This window comes from Halichoerus grypus, chromosome 9 (genome assembly GCF_964656455.1).
Source record: "Halichoerus grypus chromosome 9, mHalGry1.hap1.1, whole genome shotgun sequence".
Classification (NCBI taxonomy): domain Eukaryota; kingdom Metazoa; phylum Chordata; class Mammalia; order Carnivora; family Phocidae; genus Halichoerus; species Halichoerus grypus.
The window spans coordinates 69,497,521-69,519,151 of record NC_135720.1 but is presented as its reverse complement, the minus strand read 5'-3'; the positions used below and the strand labels follow the sequence as shown (position 1 = coordinate 69,519,151).

Here is a 21,631-nt window from a genome sequence, read left to right as displayed (position 1 = left end):
ATATTAATATCAATAGTTATCCAAAAATTAACTAAGAGAAATAATATTTTTGGATAAGTATTGATAAGAAGTAAACTTAAGATTATTCTTTCTCACAAAGAATCTGATGTACAGATATTGTGGGTTGCCAATGCTATTTCTTTTATCTAATCTTTGATATTATTTGATGAAAAAAAATATATATATATCATGCAATCCCAAAAATAGTCAAAACTTTATCTATGTATCCTTGGATGAACTCAGACCAATACAGAGTAAAATACCTAAGCAACAGTATTTGGGGCCCCAGATAATTGTTCCAACTATACTTCGCTACTAAGTCAGAGACTCTTATTTAAGGATATAAGATATTAAATACTCTATTTTATGAAAATTGACACTCGTATGATTTATTAAACTCCCTTTTTTACTTAGGATTCACCACACTGCACAGTATCCTTTATCTAAAAATGCACAGTCTTTTAAGAAACTATCTTCTGAAGTCTGGATTCATATAACTGATCACATATCCTTCGTTCCATTAGCTACAAAAAGCAAATCTGCAGTTTACCTTTGGCAAGTAAAAAGGATTTCATATCATGTACTAGTAAACTTTTAATCTCTCTGTCAGTGTTATCTTATTTACTTCCTCTTTATGATTTCCTTGATTAAACATTTCTTATTTTCGTGCTATATATTTACTTACATAAAAGGTCATAATTTGTGGAACAAGGTGAACTAAAACAAGGTTTTGGAAAAACAATGAAAATATTCAGGCTAAAGCACCTTTATTCTAAAATAGCAACCAATAAAGTCATATAAGTAAGATTAACCAGTAAATGAAAAAACAACCGTTATGAAAAATCTTTTCTAAAGATTTTTTTTTTTTTCAGAGAGAGAGAGAGAGAGCACAAGCTGGGGAGACAGGCAGAGGGAGAGGGAGAAGCAGACTCCCCGCTGAGCAGGGAGCCCGATGTGGGGCTTGATCCCAGGACCCTGAGATCAGGACCTGAGCTGAAGGCAGACACTTAACCAACTGAGCCACCCAGGCGCCCATACATTATGAAAAATCTTAATGAAAGTCAACAATTAAACTATGGAGAAATGTTTTTGCTATGCAAATGCAAGCTTGAAGTAGTTTCTTTCAAAGTAAAAAAGACTACTTCAAAACACTTAGTTGTAACAACCATGGTCATATATTTGTAATTCAATTGGCAGGAATTGTCAAGTAAAATCTATTTTCACGTTTACAATTTAACAAAGTTCATTTTTTATATTAGAAATAACTGTACTTTTGAAGACCAAAATTAGTAAAGTTTAAAGGATACAAAATGTTGGTAGCTCTAACAGCTGAAAATCAGATGTATAGGTATGTACGTATATTGTAAAAATAAAGTATTTTACTTTTGCGGGGGTAAAGTATATGTAAAGTATCCAGTAAACAGTGAAACCTTATACAAACAGTATGATTTCATGTAAAAATGGTGGCAAAAGTGCATACTTACCCTTCTCCTCCCATTCTTGTTATCTTTAGGCGGAAATCCACAGAATTCAGACTGGGAGGCTTCCATTTCAAAATATCATCACATCGACCAGGTTTATATTTCTAAAATGAATTAAAATGACAATGGTTAATAAGAAGCTAAAAAATTAAATATATCAATTACTTTTTATAGTATGCTTTGTACTTTTTTAAACTGAAGGACAGTTGATATACGATGTTATGTTAATTTCAGGTGTACAACATAGAAGCTTGACAATTTTACATACTCTACATACACACTGCTCACCACAAACAGTACAGTTACCATCTGTCACCACACAAAGTTATTACAGTATTATTGAGTACAGTCCCTATGCTGTACTTTTCATCACTGTAACTTACTTTATAATTGAAAATTTGGGGCTCTTAAGTGAAATTTTATTTTTACTTTATTTTAAGCAAAATTACTACTTCTTTTCTGAATATAATTTTATCTTCAACTGATGGGCAAAGCTAGATACCTACCTGCCTGGTGATGGCCTTGCTCCTTTTTCTGCCAAAGCATGCAGACCCTTGTTTGTGAAAGTCCAGAAAAAGAATGAAACCTGTTATTCTCTCCAATCTTTCTATGACTTAAAGGAAGTTTGATCATTTTTTAAAAATTGTTTTTTCTTGTTCAGCTTTATTGTGGGATAATTCACAATGAATAAAATTAATGAGTAATTTTTTAAAAGATTTTATTTATTTATTTAAGAGACAGAAAGTAGTAGGAGGGGGAGGGGTAGAAGAAGAGGGAGAAGCAGACCCCCAGCTGAGCAGGGAGCCCAAAATGGGGCTCCATCCATCCCAGAATTCCGGGATCATGACCTGAGCCAAAGGTAGACGCTTACCTGACTGAGCCACCCAGGCACCCCTAACGAGTGAATTTTAACACATGGATAAAATCACGTAACCACTACCAAAATCATGATATATAGCACTCAATCACCCCAAAAAGTTTCCTCCTGACAACTGCACTCAATTCCATCCAACTCTCTGGCAACAGAGACCTTCATCTTATCACTATAGTTGTATCTTTTCCAGAATTCATAAGAAATACTTAACCTAAGGTTTTGCAATATATCAGTGCTGGTGCACATATCAGCAGTCTGTTCCTTTTTATTACTGAATGGGATTCCATTTTATGTATATACCACAAATTGTTTATGCATTTACAGACTGATGCATATTTGGGTTGTTCCCAGATTTAGGCTATCATGAATGAAGTTGCTCTGAACATTTGTGTAGACATGTTTTCCTAACTTGGGTAAATATCTAGAATTAGAATGGCTGGGTCACGTGGTAAATATATATTTAATATTATAAGAAACTGTCAAATTGTTTTAAAAAGTGGCTGTAACATTTTCCATTCCCCCCAGTAATATATGAGAGGTCAATTTGCTCCATATCCACTTCAGGACTAGGCATTGTTGGTCATTTTAATTTGGAAGTGTATCTCACAATTTTAATTTGCATTTCTCTAAGGACAGAAGATCTTTTTTTAAATATTTTTCATTTTTTTATTTAAATTCAATTAGCCAACATATAACACATCATTAGTTTCTGATACAATGTTCAATGATTCATTAGTTGCGTATAACACCCAGTGCTCATCAAATCTCATGCCCTCCATAATGCCCATCACCCGGTTACCCCATCCCCCCACCCACCTCCCTTTCCCCAAACCTCAGTTTGTTTCCCAGAGTTAAGAGTCTCTCATGATTTGTCTCCCTCTCTGATTTCTTCCCACTCAGTTTTCCCTCCCTGTCCCTATGATCCTCTGCACTATTCCTTATATTCCATATATGAGTGAAAGCATATGGTAATTGTCTTTCTCTGACTGACTTATTTCACTTAGCATAATACCCTCCAGTCCCATCCACGTCAATGCATATGGTAGGTATTCATCCTTTCTGATGGCTGAGTAATATTCCATTGTTTATATGAACCACATCTTCTTTATCCATTCATCTGTTGAAGGACATCTTGGCTCCTTTCACAGTTTGGCTATTGTGGACACTGCTGCTAATAACATTGGAGTACATGTGGCCCTTCTTTTCACTACATCTGTATCTTTGGGGTAAATACCCAGTAGTGCAATTGCTGGGTCGTGGTGTAGCTCTATTTTTAATTTCTTGAGGAACCTCCATACTGTTTTCCAGAGTGGCTGTACCAGCTTGCATTCCCACCAACAGTGTAAGAGGGTTCCCCTTTCTCCACATCATTGCCAACATTTGTTGTTCCCTGCCTTGTTTATTTTAGCTATTCTAACTGGTGTATCTCATTGTGGTTTTGATTTGCATTTCCCTGATGCCAAGTGATATGGAGCATTTTATCATGTGTCTGTTGGCCATTTGTAGGTCTTCTTTGGAGAAGTGTCTGTTCATGTCTTCTGCCCATTTCTTGATTGGATTATTTGTTCTTTGGGTGTTGGGTTTGATAAATTCTTTATAGATCTTGGATACCAGCCCTTTATCTGTAATGTCATTTGCAAATATCTTTTCCCATTCCATAGGTTGCCTTTTGCTTCTTCCTTTGCTGTGCAAAAGCTTTTTATCCTGATAAAAGTCCCAACAGTTCATCTTTGCTTTTGTTTCCCTTGCCTTTAGAGATTGTATCTTGCAAGAAGTTGCTGCAGCCAAGGTTGATGAGGTTCCTGCCTATGTTCTCCTCTAGGATTTTGATGGATTCCTATCTCACATTTAGGTCTTTTCATCCATTTTGAGTTTATCTTTGTGTAGGGTATAAGAAAATAGTCCAGTTTCATTCTTCTGCAGGTTGCTGTTCAATTTTCCCAGCACCATTTATTGAAGAGACTATCTTTTTTCCATTGGATATTGTTTTCTCCTTTGTTGAAGATTAGTTGACCATAGAGTTGAGAGTCCATTTCTGGGCTCTCTATTCTGTTTCATTGATCTATATGTCTGTTTTTGTGCTAGTACCATGCTATCTTTATGATCACAGTTTTGTAATAGAGCTTGAAGTCAGGCATTGTGATGCCCCCAGCTTTGGTTTTCTTTTTCAACATTCCACTGGCTATTCGGGGTCTTTTCTGGTTCCATACAAATTTTAGGATTATTTGTTCCAGCTCTGGGAAAAAAGTTGATGGTATTTTGATAGGGATTGCATTGAATGTATAGATTGCTCTAGGTAGCATAGACATTTTAACAATATTTGTTCTTCCAATCCACGATCATGGAACGTTTTTCCATTTCTTTGTGTCTTCCTCCATTTCTTTCATTGAGTGTTCTATAGTCTTCTGAGTACAGATCCTTCACCTCTTTGGTTAGGTTTATTCCTAGGTATCTTATGGTTTTGGATGCAATTGTAAATGGGATCGATTCCTTAATTTCTCTTCGTTCTATCTCATTGTTAGTGTATAGAAATGCAAGTGATTTCTGTGCATTGATTTTATATCCTGCCACTTTGCTGATTTCCTGTATGAGTTCTAGCAGTGTTGGGGTGGAGTCTTTTGGGTTTTCTACATAGAGTATTGTGTCATCAGGAAAGAGTGAGGGTTTAACTTCTTCTCTGCCGATTCAGATGCCTTTTATTTCTTTTTGTTGTCTGATTGCTGAGGACTTCTAGTACTATGTTGAACAGCAGTGGTGATATGGAAATTCCTGCCATGTTCTGACCTTAGAGGAAAAGCTCTCAGTTTTTCCCCACTGAGGATGATATTCGCTGTGGACTTTTCATAGATGGCTTTTATGATATTGAGGTATGTACCCTCTATCCCTACATTGTGAAGCGTTTTAATCAAGAAAGGATGCTGTACTTTGTCAAATGCTTTTTCCGCATGTATTGAGAGGATCATATGGTTCTTGTCCTTTCTTTTATTAATGTATTGTATCACATTGATTGATTTACAGATGTTGAACCACCCTTGCAGCCCAGGAATAAATGCTACTTGGTCATGGTGAATAATCCTTTTAATGTACTGTTGGATCCTACTGGCTAGTATTTTGGCGAGAATTTTTGCACCCATGTTCATCAGGGATATTGGTCTGGAATTCTCCTTTTTGGTGGGGTCTTTGTCTGGTTTTGGGATCAAGGTAATGCTGGCCTCATAGAAAGAGTTTGGAAGTTTTCCTTCCATTTCGATTTTGTGAAACAGCTTCAGAAGAATAGGTATTATTTCTTCTTTAAATGTTTGGTAGAATTCCCCCGGGAAGCTGTCCGGACCTGTGCTCCTGTTTGTTGGGAGATTTTTGATTACTGCTTCAATTTCTTAGCTGGTTATGGGTCTGTTCAGATTTTCTACCTCTTTCTGTTTCAGTCTTCGTAGTTTTTAGGTTTCCAGGAATGCATCCATTTCTTCCAGACTGCTGAATTTGTTAGCATATAGTTGCTCATAATATGTTCTTATAATTGGTTGTATTTCTTTGGTGTTGGTTGTGATCTCTCCCCTTTCATTCATGATTTTATTAATTTGGGTCCTTTCTCTTTTCTTTTGGATAAGTCTGGCCAGAGATTTATCAATCTTATTCTTTCAAAGAAACAGCTCCTAGTTTCGTTGATCTGTTCTACTGTTCTTCTGGTTTCTATTTCATTGATTTCTGCTCAATAATCTTTATTATTTCTCTTCTCCTGCTGGGTTTATTTTATTTGATGTTCTTTCTCCAGGTCCTTCAGGTGTAAGGTAGCTTGTGTATTTGGGATTTTTCTAATTTTTTGAGAGAGGCTTGTATTGTATGTACTTCCCTCTTAGGACTGCCTTTGCTATATCCCAGAGGTTTTGAACCAATGTGCTTTCATTCGCATTAGTTTCCATGAATTTTTTTCTAATTCTTAATTTCCTGGTTGACCCATTCATTCTTTAGTAGGATGCTCTTTAACCTCCAAGTGTTTGAGTTCCTTCCAAATTTCTTCTTGTGATTGAGTTCCAGTTTCAGAGCATTGTGGTCTGAACATATGCAGGGAATAATCTCAATCTTTTGGTATCAGTTGAGACCTGATTTGTGACCCAGGATGTGATCTATTCTGGAGAAAGTTCCATGTGCACTCAAGAAAAATGGGTATTCTGTTGTAGGATGAAATGTTCTGTATATATGTGTGAAGTCCATCTGGTCCAGGGTGTCTTTCAAAGCCCTTGTTTCTTTGTTGATCTTCTGCTTACATGATCTGTCCATTGCTGTGAGTGGGGTGTTAACGTCCCCTACTATTAATGTATTATTATCAGTATGTTTCTTTACTTTGATTATTAATTGGTTTATGTAATTGGCTGCTCCCACGTTGGGGGCATAGATATTCACAATTATTAGATCTTCTTGTTGGATGGCCCCTTTAATTATGATACAGTATCCCTCTACATCTCTTATCACAGTCTTTGGTTTAAAATCTAGTTTGTCTGATATGAGGATTGCTACCCCAGCTCTCTTTTGAGGTCCATTAGTGTGGTAAATGGTTCTCCACCCCCTCACTTTCAGTCTGGAGGTGTCTGTAGGTCTAAAATGAGTCTCTTGTAGACAGCATATGGATGGTTCTTGCTTTTTTTATCCAATCTGATACCCTATGTCTTTTGGTTGGAGCATTTAGCCCATTTACTTTCAGAGTAACTATTAAAAGATATGAATTTAGTGCCATTGTATTGCCTGTAATGTCCCTGTTTCTGTAGATCTTCTCTGTTTCTTTCTGGTCTATGACAGAAGATCTTAAAGATCTTTGAATGTGTTTACTTGCTATCTGTGTATCTTCTTCGGTGAAGTGTGTATTCAAAACTTTACCCTTGTTTTTACTGGGTTATCTCCCTTTATTGACTTGTAAGAGTCGTTTATATATTCTGAATAAATAAACTTGGTTGGATGTATATTCTGCAAATATTTTCTACCAGTCTTTGTTTTGCCTTTTCATTTTCTTAATTTCTTTTGATGAGTAATTCTTTTTATTTTAATGAAGCCAAAAATCAATTTTTCCAGCTTTATTGAGGTATGACTGAGAAAAAATTTAAGGTGTGTAACACGATGTTTTGATATATGTATAAACTGTGAAATGATTACCACAGTCAAGCTAACATATCCATCATCACACATAATTTCATTTTTGTGGGTATGTGGCAAGAGCATTTAAGATCTACTCTTTTAGGGGCGCCTGGGTGGCTCAGTTGGTTAAGCGACTGCCTTCGGCTCAGGTCATGATCCTGGAGTCCCAGGATCGAGTCCCGCATCGGGCTCCCTGCTCGGCGGGGAGTCTGCTTCTCCCTCTGACCCTCCTCCCTCTCATGCTCTCTGTCTCTCATTCTCTCTCTCTCAAATAAATAAATAAAATCTTTAAAAAAAAAAAAAAAAAAAAAAAAAAAAAAAGATCTACTCTTTTAAATAAAATTACATATTATTAACCATAGTCACTATGTTCACATTAGGTCTCTAGAATTTATTCACCTTTTGATGGAAAATTTTTACCCTTTGATCAGTATCTTCTCTTCTCCCCTACCCCAGTCTCTAGTAACCACCGTCCTACTCTCTGTTATGATGTGTTTAACTTTTCTTTTTCTTTTTTGTTAAAGATTCCATTTATATGTGAGATCATGTGATATTTGTCTAGCTTATTTCATTTAGCATAAAGTACTTCAGCTTCATCCATGTTGTCACAAATGGCAGGATTTCCTTCTTTCCTTAAGACTGAATAATATTCCACTGTGTGTGTGTGTGTGTATATATATATATTTTTTATCTATTAATCTGTTGATAGACACTTAAGTGGTTTCCATATATTGGCTACTATTAACAATGCTGCAGTAAACATGGGAAGGCAGATATCTCTTCAAGATCCTGATTTTACTTCTGTTGGGTATATATCCAGAAGTGGGGTGCTTGATCATATGGTAGTTCTATTTTTAATTAAAAACCTCCATTCTGTTTTTCATAATAGCTGTATCAATTTACATCTCCATCAACGGTGTACAGGGGTTCCCTTTTCTCCACCACCTCACCAACATTTGTAATCTTCTGACTTTTTGATAATGGCTGCTCTAACTGATGTAAGATGGTATCTCACTGTGGTTTTGATTTCCCCTAATCATTCCCCTGATTAGTGATGTTGAACTTTTCTAAATCATCAATTTTAAAATTTTATAATTTGTGCTGCTTTTTGGGCCCTCTTTAAGGAATCTTTGCATATCCTAAGGTTGCTATAATTTTCTACTATGTTTTCTTAGAAAATTTCATCAGTTTAGCTGTTATTTGGGGGGGTATATGACCCATTTGAGGTTAATTTATTTCTACAATATGAAGTAAAGGACCAGGTGCACTATCAGATGGATATCAAATCAATACAGCACCATTGAAAAGATTGTCTTTCCTCACTGAGTTGCCTTGGCACCTTTGTCAAAAATCAATGTTTACAGCTACAGATATATGTCTATTCTCACTAATCTGTTGCACTGAATAATATGCCTTTCTTCCTCCTAATAGCACACTGTCTCGATTACTGTGGCTTTACAGTAAGTTTTGAAATCTGGTTGTGTAAGTCCTTAAACTTTGTTCTTCTTTTCCCAAACCCTCTTAGCTAAGGTTGCATTTATATTTCCACATAAATTTTAAAATCGGCTTGTCAATTTCTATGAAAAATAAATCTACTGGGATTTTAATTAAGATCGCACTGAATCAAAAGGTCAATTTGGAGAGACATGACATCTTAACACTGAATCTTCCAATTCATTAACACTGCAAATCTGTTTATTTAGGTCTTCCAAAATTTGCTCAGCAATGTTTTCTGATTTTCAATATACAAATCTTTTTTTTTTAATTATTTTTTTTGATGTAGTGTTCCATGATTCATTGTTTGCGTATAACACCCAGTGCTCCATTCAATACATGCCCTCTTTAATACCCATCACCAGGCTAACCCATCCCCCCACCCCTTCCCCTCTAGAACCCTCAGTTTGAGTCCACAGTCTCTCATGGTTCATCTCCCCCTCCGATATCCCTCCCTTCATTTTTCCCTTCCTACTATCTTTTTTTTTTTTTTAACATATAATGTATTATTTGTTTCAGAGGTACAGGTCCGTGATTCATCAGTCCTACACAACTCACAGCACTCAGCACAGCACACACCCTCCCCAGTGTCCATCACCCAGCCACCCCATCCCTCCCACCCCCCACCACTCCAGCAACCCTGTTTGTTTCCTGAGATTAAGAATTTCTCATATCAGTGAGATCATATGATACATGTCTTTCTCTGATTGACTTATTTCACTTAGCCTAATACCCTCTAGTTCCATCCATATGATACATGTCTTTCTCTGATTGACTTATTTCGCTTAGCCTAATACCCTCTAGTTCCAACCACATCGTAGCAAATGGCAAGATTTCATTTCAATATACAAATCTTAACACAAATTTTGTTAAATTCATTCCTCACAATTTAATATTTTTGGTGGAATTATCAATACAAAAAATCAATTGTATTTCTATACAACAGCAATGAAAACAATCCAAAAAGGAAAGCAATCCCATTTATAATAACATCTAAAAGAACAAAATTCCTAGGAATAAATTTAACCAAGGAAGTAAATGATCTGTATACTCAGAACTGCCAAACCTTACTGAAAAAGTTAAAGACCTAAAAGCTGGAAAACATCCGGTGTTCATAGACAGTGCGATATTGCGATTTACAATAAGAAATATATATTTGGTCTTCATCCCACTTCTGGTACAGAGCTCCTAAAACCCTTGGAATTCCCTAAGTGATGAGTGCAATAAAGGTCTTTTTTTCTGTCAGTGAGGTGGATTTTGGAAAGCACTTAATTAAGGTTGAGGACTGGTGGCCAGAGCAGCCAACCATGTGATTAGAGGGTAGGAATTTTCAGTCCCTCCCCCCTGACTTCTAGGGAGGAGAGAAGGGCTGGACGTTAGATCAATCACCAATGGCCACTGATTTAATCAATCATGCCTATGTAATGAAGGCTCCATAAAAAACAACAACAACAACAACAAATGGAGAGGGTTCAGAGAGCTTCCAGGTTGGTGACCATGTGAAGATTCGGGGAGAGTGGCAAGGCTGGAAAGGGCATGAAAACTCTGTGCCCCTTCCCCATTCCTTGTCTATGGAGGGATTCCATCTAGCAAATTAATCAAACCTGAGGAGAGGGTCATGGAAACCTCTGATTTACAGCCAGTTGGTCAGAAGTACAGGTAACAACCTGGGCTTGCCACTGGCATCTGAAGGGAGAGGGGGGAGGCAGAAATCTTGTAGGACTGAGTCTTCAAGCTGTGGAATCTGACCTACCTCCAAGTGTCAGAATTGAGTTGAATTACCGGACACCCAGCTGGTGTCATAGAATTAGTTGTTGATGTGGGGAAAACAAACACACACACACACACACACACACACACACACACACACAGGAATTGGTCTCAGAGTACCAATTTAGGAAGACTTAATTAATATTGCTAGGATGTCAATACTACCCAAAGCAATCTACAAATTCAATGTAATCCTTATCAAAATTCCAACAGCCTTTTGCATAGAAATAAAAAAGCTGATCCCCATATTCATATGGAATTGCAAGAGACCCAGAAAAACCAAAATAATCTTGAAAAGAGAACAACAAAGTTGGAGGATTCATACATCCCAGTTTCAAACCTTAGTACAAGGCTATTGTAAATCAAAACAGAGATAATGGCATAAAGGAAGACACAGACCAATGGAAAAGAATGGAGAGTACAGAAATAAACCTATATGTCAATAGCCAATTGATATATTTTTTTTTTTACAAGGATGCAAAGTCCATTCAATGGGGAGAGAATATTCTCTTCAACAAATGATGCTGGGATAGCTAGATTTCCACATGCAAAATAATAAAGTTGGATTGCTATCTCCCACTATATAAAAAACTAATTAAAAATGAACCAATGAGGGGGGCTTAGGTGGCTCAGTTGGTTGAACGTCTGTCTGACTCTTGATTTTGGCCTGGGTTATGATCTCAGAGTCGTGGGATCGAGCCCCCCATCAGGCTCCATGCTTGCGGGGGGGGGGGGCAGTCTGCTTGAGGATTCTCTCCCTTTCCATCTGCTCCTCCCCCTGCTGTCTCTCTTTCTCTCTCTCCCCTTGTCTCTCTCTCTAAAATAAATAAATATATTTTTTTTTTTAAATGGACCAATGTCCTAAATATAACAACTAAAACCAAACAACTCTTAGAAGAAAATAGAGGAGTATATTTTTATAATCTTGGATTCTTAGGTATGACACCAAAAGCACTAGCAATAAAAGGAAAAAAAAAAGGTAAACTGAACTTCATCAAATTAAAAACTTTTGTGCATCATAAGACATTACCAAGAAAGTGAAAAGACAACCTAAAGAATGGGGGAGAAAATGCAAATCACATATCTAATAAGGATTTAATACCCAAAATATATAAAGAATTCCTACAACTCAATAACAAAAGACAAACAACCCAATTTAAAAATTGTCAGGGGTGCCTGGGGAGTTCAGTCAGTTGAGCATCCAACTCTTGATCTCAGCTCAGGTCTTGATATCAGGGTCCTGAATATGAGCCCCACATTTGAATTGAATAGACATTTCTACATAGAAGATATAAAATGTCCAATAAGCATATAAAGCAATGCCATGAAAGAAATGTAAATCAAAACCACAATGGGATACCACTTAATACCTACTAGGGTGGCTTTCATTTTTTTTTTAAGGAGAGAGGGGAAAAAACAAGTGTTGGAGAGGATATAGAGAAATTAGAACCCATATATATTACTGTAAGGAATAAAAAATGATGCAGCCACTACAGATAACAATTTGATAGTTCCTCAAAAAGTTAAACACAGAATTACCCTATGATTCAGCAACCCCACTCAGGTACGCAGCCAAAAAAAATTGAAAACAGGGATTCAAACAGATACTTATATATGTAAATGTTTGGTGCAGAATTATTCACAATAGTCAAAAGGTGGAAACCTAAGTTCCATCACCATATAAATGGATAAACAAAATATGCTATGTACATACAATTGATTATTCAGCCATAAAAAGGAATGAAGTTCTAATACATGCTACAAAATGAATGAATCTCAAAAACACTATACTAAGTGAAATAAGCCAGACACAAAAGGACAAAAATTGCATGACTCCACTTATATGAAATATCCAGAATAGGCAAATTCATAGTGATAGAAAAGTAGATTAGAGGTGCCAGGAGCTGGGGGTGGGGGAAAGGTAAGTTATTGCTTAATGGTTACAGAATTTCTGTTTGGGGTGATGTGAAAGTTTTGGAAATAGTAGAAATGGTTGCATAACACTGTCCATGCAATTAAAGAGACTATAAGAAAAAAATGTTTTAAATGTATTCTGGGAACATACTAAAAAGACAAAATATTTTACTTGAGTGAATTTAGAACTGATTATAGAGGAATGATCATTGTAAGCCTTGACAAATGGATAATATTCACTTATGAAGACCTGAGCATGAAGTAAACATGAGTAAGACACAGCAGTAGAAATATATAGGATCTACTGAAGGAGAGGCAAGTATGTTCATTCAGCAAGGGCATTATAGGGAGTGGAGCCATATTATGAGAAAGATACTCATCGGGAAGGAAAAATTGCTAAGAGTTCTCTACTACTAATATTTTTCTTAAATATAAAGTCAAATTGCATTCTAACACATTTTTATAAATCTGAGAAAAACTGCAAAAACCTAGTCACAGGATTACTTATTTCAAACAGAAATCCACATAATGACAAATTTAGTATAACTTGTTTTACTGCAAAGACAAACCATTGGCATTGATAGAGAAGATATTTTATCTGTAGCAAATTTAAGAATACGTGCTATTTCCCCCAAGTCTTATGTTTAAACATGAATGACTATAAAATCAAATATATAATATTTCAGTGGAAATTTCATCCATTTATTTGCCCTGAAAGATTCATTTAGGTAACATAAATCCTTCAGGATGATCACAAATAAATTTCTTTAAACTTCTTGAATATAAATTTTTTTAAATGCTAAAACTGCATAATTTTCCAGCTGTCAACCCATTAATGAAAAGAATCTGATAAAATTTAGTCTTTTTTCTAATACAGCATACCTGACAGAAATGTCATAGACCTTTTAGTGAGAGTGGTTCACTATGCTATTGAGGGGTAAAAAAAAGTAAGGGAAGAAAGGAAAGTCAGCACCCTACCTAGACCCCACTCACAACCTCTGCCAAGGGAATGTCATCCTTAGAGACAAACCATCATTTACTTCTTTCCCTATTTATTTATAACTGTGAGTATGGGACCACTTAGAAACCAATACCAGGGCGCCTGGGTGGCTCAGTTAGTTAAGCGACTGCCTTCGGCTCGGGTCATGATCCTGGAGTCCCGGGATCGAGTCCCGCATCGGGCTCCCTGCTCAGCAGGGAGTCTGCTTCTCCCTCCGACCCTCCTCCCTCTCGTGCTCTCTCTCATTCTCTCTCTCTCAAATAAATAAATAAAATCTTTAAAAAAAAAAAAAAAGAAACCAATACCAATCTAAGTTTTTAAATATAGGAAAGTTTAGTGTTGTATGGTTTTAAAATATTTCACAACAGGTAGTTAATGACAAATCCTGAAAAGAATTTTAATCTATAATATTATTTGTATAACAAACATTAAATATCCTTCACATTCTTCTCTCTGGAAATTAAGATTCAATCTTGAATCTAATGAGAAAACAGCATGTACTAATTCTGATTTTTCACAGCAATAATTCAGAAACTTAAGTCATTCCTCATCTCATTGCACACGAAACCATTTATTAATTTGAAATACTAGACTTGATATTATTGGGAATTTGAAAGCACCTTTATGAAAATTAATGAAATTCATAATAAATTTTAGAAAATTATATTTTAAAATACCCTCATTCTCAATTACTGAATATAAATTCTACAATGACATAAATTCCATGAGTAAAATGTATTAAAATACTTATTAGAATGTAAATTCTACTCTATCAAAAATCATGTCTAATTATGTGCCTACAAAACACCTAGTAAAATGCTCAATAAATACTTGGTAAATAAAAATAATGAAGTGCAAAATTTTAAAATTTATTATAAAGTATTAGTCTCTGGTACATTTGAATATAATTTTTAAATAGAATAATTTAGATTATGAAATGATTTGAATTAGCAATATTTATGAAAGACTACACATATCAATCACTACCAAAAAAATCCTTTTTTCATGATCCCCAAAATAATAAATGCGAAGATATTATATAACACAGGGACTTAGCCTTTTAAAATTAGAAATTTATGGGCACCTGGGTGGCTCAGTCAGTTAAGCATCTGCCTTTAGCTCAGGTCATGATCCCAGAGTCCCTACTCAGCGGGGAGTCTGCTTCTCCCTCTGCCCCTCCCCCCAGCTCGTTCTCTCTCTCTCCCTCACAAAAGTAAAATTGTTTAAAAAATTTATAAAATTAAATATTTATGAGTTATCAAACTTTAAAATACAGAATAGAATCCTGCTGATCTATAAACATGGGTGCAAAAACATCCTTTCAAGCTACAATTTTCAGGGTTAATTAGGAAGGAATACATTTTAATTTCATCAAATTCACCAGCATGTATCTAGATAAAAATAATTATCAAAGCTACATTTAACTGATACATATAATACTTAGTTCTATAGAAATAAATCTAGTTTTAACAGGTAAGCTGTTAAGTAAAAAACTGGGGATAGATTATGTCTGAAAGCAATCACCAATATAACCTGAGTTATCCATTATCCTCTTCAGGAAAAAATGTCAACAGAGTAAGATGTTTGAGAAAGTATTTACCAAATGGGAACAGATCTGGCCTAGAGATAGAAGATGGCTATGGGCCACAGAGAAGTCTCTACAACCTAGAGAGAAAATGAAATGGAGGAATAAGTGATATATTTGCTGGATAAAGCTGTGGTTCTCAATAGGGGCGATTTTACCCACTCCCCAGCCCCCCCACCCCCGATACTTGGCAATGCCTGCATTTTTGGTTGTCACACTAGGGAGGGGGAGGGAGTAATGCTGCCATCTAGTGGGTAGAAACCAGAGATGTTGCTAAACTTAAAAGCTACATGGCAGCTGCCCACAGCAAAGAATTATCCAGCCCAAAATGTCAATGGTACCAGAGTTGAGAAACTCTAATGTAAAGGAAGCTAATAGTAATAATAGCAAAGGGGGCAAGATATTCAGTTCCTTTTTGCCTCTACTAACTTCATGATTTTAAGCAAGTTCAAAGCGGGGCTTTATCTATTTCCCTTGTAAAAATGCAGTAATAGTATTTTGCTTGCCTTAAACATGGTATCTAAACCAGAGCTAGCTCATACTTTGTAGCCCTATGCTTCCTCTATGATTCCCACTACTAAAATGTGAGCAGTTATGTTATCATATTCCATCTAGGCCCTACACTGAAACCTGAGACAGAATGCCTTCTTCACAAGGATCACACCGTAAAGCTAAGAAAGATCCCTGGCCTTACCATAATAGTTTTATTTTTATTGGTCTAGCATTTAGTTTTAAGGAAAACAGAAGAAATCCTAATTGATATAATTAGGTATAATACTACTGGATAGAAGAGTAAAACAACTCCAGACTTAGTGGCTTGGTTAGATCCTTTGTCCATACTGAGTGAGGCTTTTAATCTAATCTGCAAGAGATTATAGAGGTGCTTTAAAAACAAAAAACAAAAAACATAAAGAAGAGTTGCTAAGGAAGTATAACAAAGACATCAAAATCAGAGGGATGATGTAAAGGAAGTTTTCCTGAATAAGAAAAATGCATAAATTGAATTTTGAAAAACAATCAGGTTACAAGAAAATTCTAAGCAATGGGACCAGGAACATATCTGAATTGAGAGGAAGTTAGTTCAAGTTTTCTGAGACTAAGCTGGCTCACTACTCTATGCTGTTCTTGATGTAAAGGGCGGGGGGAAGAACCATTCTCCCAATAAAACTATGTCAAGGCAATCATTTGGTATTCCACTTCTGAAAAGTGACAAAGTTGGTAGAGACAGTAGGGAGAGGTATCATGGAAAGACTCAGGAGAAGAAAATGGAGACTTCCCAGTTCCCAAAGCTTGCTGACATTTCTCATTTACTTACAAAAATTTTATTGCTACTTATGGAAATTGAAGTTGTAATTTGAGAGTAAAATTATAAGAGAATTGATATAGTTTCTTGGTTTATTCAGGTTGGAAAAATTACTCAAAAACACATTCAGATTACTATTTCTACTATCTTATTCACAAGTCTAATTAATTTCTTCTTGCTATTGTTTTAGTATAAAATAACCTGTGGCTTACATTTCTAATGAAACAACTTCTGAAAAAAAACTATAATTATACAGAGACTTCTGAAACTTCAGCTTTAGTTTCTATATCTAGGCAGTTCCATAGAACTACAGTGATTTTAAATTTTAGCCAATAAGGAAACTGGGATCAAGACAGGTTTGGGGGCGCCTGGGTGGCTCAGTTGGTTAAGCGACTGCCTTCGGCTCAGGTCATGATCCTGGAGTCCCGGGATCGAGTCCCACATCGGGCTCCCTGCTCAGCGGGGATTCTGCTTCTCCCTCTGACCCTCCTCCCTCTCATGCTCTCTGTCTCTCATTCTATCTCTCGCAAATAAATAAAATCTTTAAAAAAATAAAAAATAAAAAAAAAGACAGGTTTGGGTGGCTCAGTCGGTTAAGTGTCTGCCTTCGGCTCAGGTCATGATCCCAGGGTCCTGGGATGGAGCCCTACATGGGGCTCCCTGCTCAGTGGAGAACCTACTTCTCCCTCTCCCTCTGCTGCTCTCCCTGCTTGTGCGTACACACTCACTCTCTCTCTGTCAAATAAATAAATAAAATCTTAAAAAAAAAAAAAAAAGACAGGTTAAATGAAAATACTCGGTAACAAGACCAGTTAACAGACCTGTATAAGAATACTAGAAAAATGAGGAGCCCTGAAAACATGCAGTAAACTCCCCTTTTTACAGATAAACAGACTGATAACTAGAATGGTTACAACTTGTCCAAAAAAATTCCCAAATCACAGTAATACAAAAATCTTCATGCCATTAACAAAATAAAATGTATCATTTGTCCAAAAGCAAATGATGAAAGGTTGAAAGGGTTGGATTAAATGATGTCATGAGATGAGATGAGATTATAAAACTGTTCCAAAGGAAACCAATTTTAAGTCAGTGGTTTTCTAATTTTAATTTCTAATTTCTAATTCTAAAAATTCTAATTTCTAGTTTTGTGGGGAGGGATGAGTGGGAGGAGAAAGCAACTGGCAAGTGGCCTGGATAGCAGGAAAAGAAAGCTCAGCACCTAAACTTCTTCAGAACCCAAACCACTTAGCTCATCTCTACTAATAGTGAATGCCTACTAAGCCAACTATCCAGACCTATCTTTAACATAGGCCTAATCTCGCAATGCACTCTGATCCTACTCTCTGGGCCCACCAAAGTACCTCCCCTACTCTATCAGTCTGCACTCTTTCACCTTATACACTGTAATGTAATGTGCATGTGCTACTATGTCAAGTTTCTGCATAGAATGCAAGTGCTTTGAGGGCAGACATCCTGCCTTTACCCATTTTTATTATTTCCAAAACTCAGCAATATATATGACATATAGTAAGCACCCAACTTATTAGATGAAGGAATGAGCTAATACATTCCACAACTCCAGATTAATGCCCACTTAATATCTAACATTACTATCATATGATTAAAAAAAATTCCATTAACTTTTAGAGCTAGTGGACTCTCATGGAGTTTCTCCTCTTCTCTGGTAGATACAGGTCTAAATCAAAGCAACCTACTGACAGTTGATCAAACTCTAGATACAAGTAACACCTGCAGCCTAGTTACTATATACATCAACTACATTAACCTCCTTTTTACTAATTTATACTACATATATACCACTAAAACAATTTTCTATGCTCCTAGCATTGGTATGAAGAATTGATATGATAGACAGTGCTCTCAGTTGAGGGCAGATCATTTAGTTAAAGAAGGCAATGGGAGTAATTTTGCCCTGCTGTCAATATTTCAGTTTAAGAGAACAACTCAATTTCTTTGTAAATCAGTTATTTAATAAATCTGGCTTTAAAACACCTCCAAGAGTTCTAATTATCTCAGGAAGCAAAGAAGTTCTCAAAAACTTCAGAACAAAAATAATTTTCTAATTTCATATTACATTACTCAACATGGAAACACACACACACACACACACACACACCTTGAATGACAGAAAGCAAGGAACAGAAAGAAAACACATACATAAATACAAGTATCACACAACAGGGCATGGCAAACAGGCAGTGGAAAAAAAAGTCAAAATATAATACTATATAGGCTTATTCTGCTTCATTAAAAACCATCAGAGAAACATTAACATTAAATATTTATCAGAGATTTTTAAAAATTGTGTCTACTAAACAGTCATTTGGGGTAAATTTCAACATCGGAATCAATTCCGAATACACATTCTTCAAGTATCTATTCTCTGCCCTTTTTTACTGTTAATCACTGCATATGACCCACTCTTCTAAAGCTCTAAATACAACTGCAATAAAAATTACTTCCAAATCTTCATCTGTAGTCCAGATAAGTGTTTGCTTGGGGTACAGGGAGGGAGGGGAGTGCTGTCCTTTGCATTGTAGAAGATTTAGCAGCATCCCTGGCCACTGTTATCAGCACCAACATTCACCCCCGCTCAGTTGTGATAATCAAAAATGTCTCCAGACATTGTTGAATGTCATCTGGCAAATAAAATGGCCCCAGTTGAGAACCACTGGTCTAGAGTATGCATTCATTCTTTTTTTCTCCAACAAATATCTATTGATCAACTAGTAGGTCTGTGTCAACCTCTGTGCTAGAGGCCAGAGAGATGAAGGTAATGGGGAGATTTCAGACAAATAAGCAATTACAATAGATTGTGAGCTTTATGAAATGTGTAGTTCAGAACTGTGATGGCATGTAATAGAGAATATAACATATAATCAAAAAGATCAAGAGAAGCTTCCCAAAGGAAGTGAAATTTAAACAGAGAGTTATAGGGAAAAAGAATGAGTATAAACAGAAACAAGAGAAAGCACAGTGAATCTCAGGAACTGAGACATTCAGAACGTATACATACAAAACACAGCACCTAATACTCATCCTCTGAGAACCTACTACGTTATAGGTACTAAAAATATCACTGTGAATGAGACAAATATGGTCTCTGCTTTCACGGTATTTATAGTCTAATTAGGGAAATACACATTCTTAAAATAACTAAAAATCACAAAATGGTGTTAGATGATTTGGAGCCAACAAGAGTACTGTGGTAGCAGGGCAGATTCACACCCACCTAGCCAGACCTGGCTTCCCCAAGTAAGCAACACCTAATTTGACATTCAAAGGATGAATGGGAATAATACAGGAAAGAAGAAAACAATTTGAAGCAGAAAAAAATAGCTTGTATAAATATGTACTCATTATAGACTATTTCAGTCTGCAGCTTTTACAAAATGAATTGGTCTACCAGTAGAAAGAGCCACTAAAGTTATCACTGAACTTCAACAACAAAAGGAAAATTAATTTTTTTCATTCTAAATTGACAGAATGTGCACTTTTAAATATTTAAATATTTAAATTTAATATTTTAAATATTTCCTTCTAAAACTCTGAATTGCTACAAGCATAAGGGATGGGAGATGTCAAAAATAAGCCCTATCTTTGTGCTGAACCCAGTATGTCCCCAGATGCTAAAATTAGAGCACTAACAAAATACATATTTAAAAATAGGGATGGCTGATATGAGGAATTCTTAATCTCAGGAAACAAACAAACAGGGTTGCTGGAGTGGTGGGGGGTGGGAGGGATGGAGTGGCTGGGTGATAGACATTGGGGAGGGTATGTGCTATGATGAGCGCTGTGAATTGTGTAAGACTGTGAATCACAGACCTGTACCTCTGAAACAAACAATACATTATATGCTAAAAAAAAAAAAAAGAAGAAGATAATAGGAAGGGAAAAATGAAGGGGGGGGAATCGGAGGGGGAGACGAACCATGAAAGACTATGGACTCTGAGAAACAAACTGAGGGTTCTAGAGGGGAGGGAGGTGGGGGGATGGGTTAGCCTGGTGATGGGTATTAAAGAGGCACGTATTGAATGGAGCACTGGGTGTTATACGCAAACAATGAATCATGAAACACTACATCAAAAACTAATGATGCAATGTATGGTGATTAACATAAGAAAATAAAATTTTAAAAAATATGGATGGACAAATTCTGAAAAACAAAGTGCAAAATAATACGCTACCTTTCTTGAAAAGTAGGGTGGGAATAAGAATGTATTAACATATTTGTAATTGCTTATAAATGCATAAAGAAACCACGAAAAATTAAGTTAAAAACTAGCAATAATCAGTAACTGAGGGAGGGATGACGAGTGAGAGCAAGACTTTCTTCTTTGTATTTGTTTTTACTACACGTTAGAATTTCTTTATTATCTGGTCAAAAATTAAAAATATACCACTGTCAAATACAATTTTTTTAAAAAATCTACCATTAATGTTTTAACACTAAAACATAAGTTACCAGTAAGAAAGAACTATCCTTAACTCATTGTGTTTAGTATTTATCATTTATATGAAAACTGATTTTATACTTTATTTACCCTACTGGAATTTACTGGAATTCACGGATTCATTCATTTTTGTGAAATCCTTATTTATACTTATTTCCCCTTGCTCTGCTACCAATACATCATCATTAGCAGTGTCTTTGGTTGTACAATAACATTATATATCTATATCCAACTGAGACTGATTACAAATTATTCATCTTTAGCTGTTTATTTTGTCAACACAATCCAATGGAAATGCAATATTTTATTTATTTTATTTATTAAGAAAACTAGAAAAATGATGTTCTTCCTCCTCATACAAAGCAAGCTAAGAATATTTCTCTATGTTCTAAAAGTTGAACAAGGAAAAAAATTTAAAATAAGGTGTATTTTCTTTCTTGGCGCTTCACTATTACAATTCTTTGGAAATTATTATATTTTTCAGTAAAAAATAACACATTTGGGGAAAAGATAGAATGACACTTTTCCAGTCTGCCAGGAAACAGAGCCCTTCTTCAAATGAAGACCTATCAAAATATGCAAGCAAATGTCATGGCAACAGA

At 35.8% G+C, this 21,631-nt stretch overlaps 1 protein-coding gene across 2 annotated transcripts in view; it reads right to left on the bottom strand.

Moving 5' to 3' along the window:
- The window catches only part of RNGTT (RNA guanylyltransferase and 5'-phosphatase), a 369,854-nt gene that overhangs the window by 128,873 nt on the left and 219,350 nt on the right, over positions 1-21,631 (bottom strand). For both annotated transcript variants that reach the window (XM_078055013.1, XM_036065178.2), the window contains one exon: positions 1,485-1,585. In XM_078055013.1, coding sequence (XP_077911139.1) covers positions 1,485-1,585 — 101 coding nt within the window. The remainder of the gene's footprint in view (positions 1-1,484; positions 1,586-21,631) is intronic.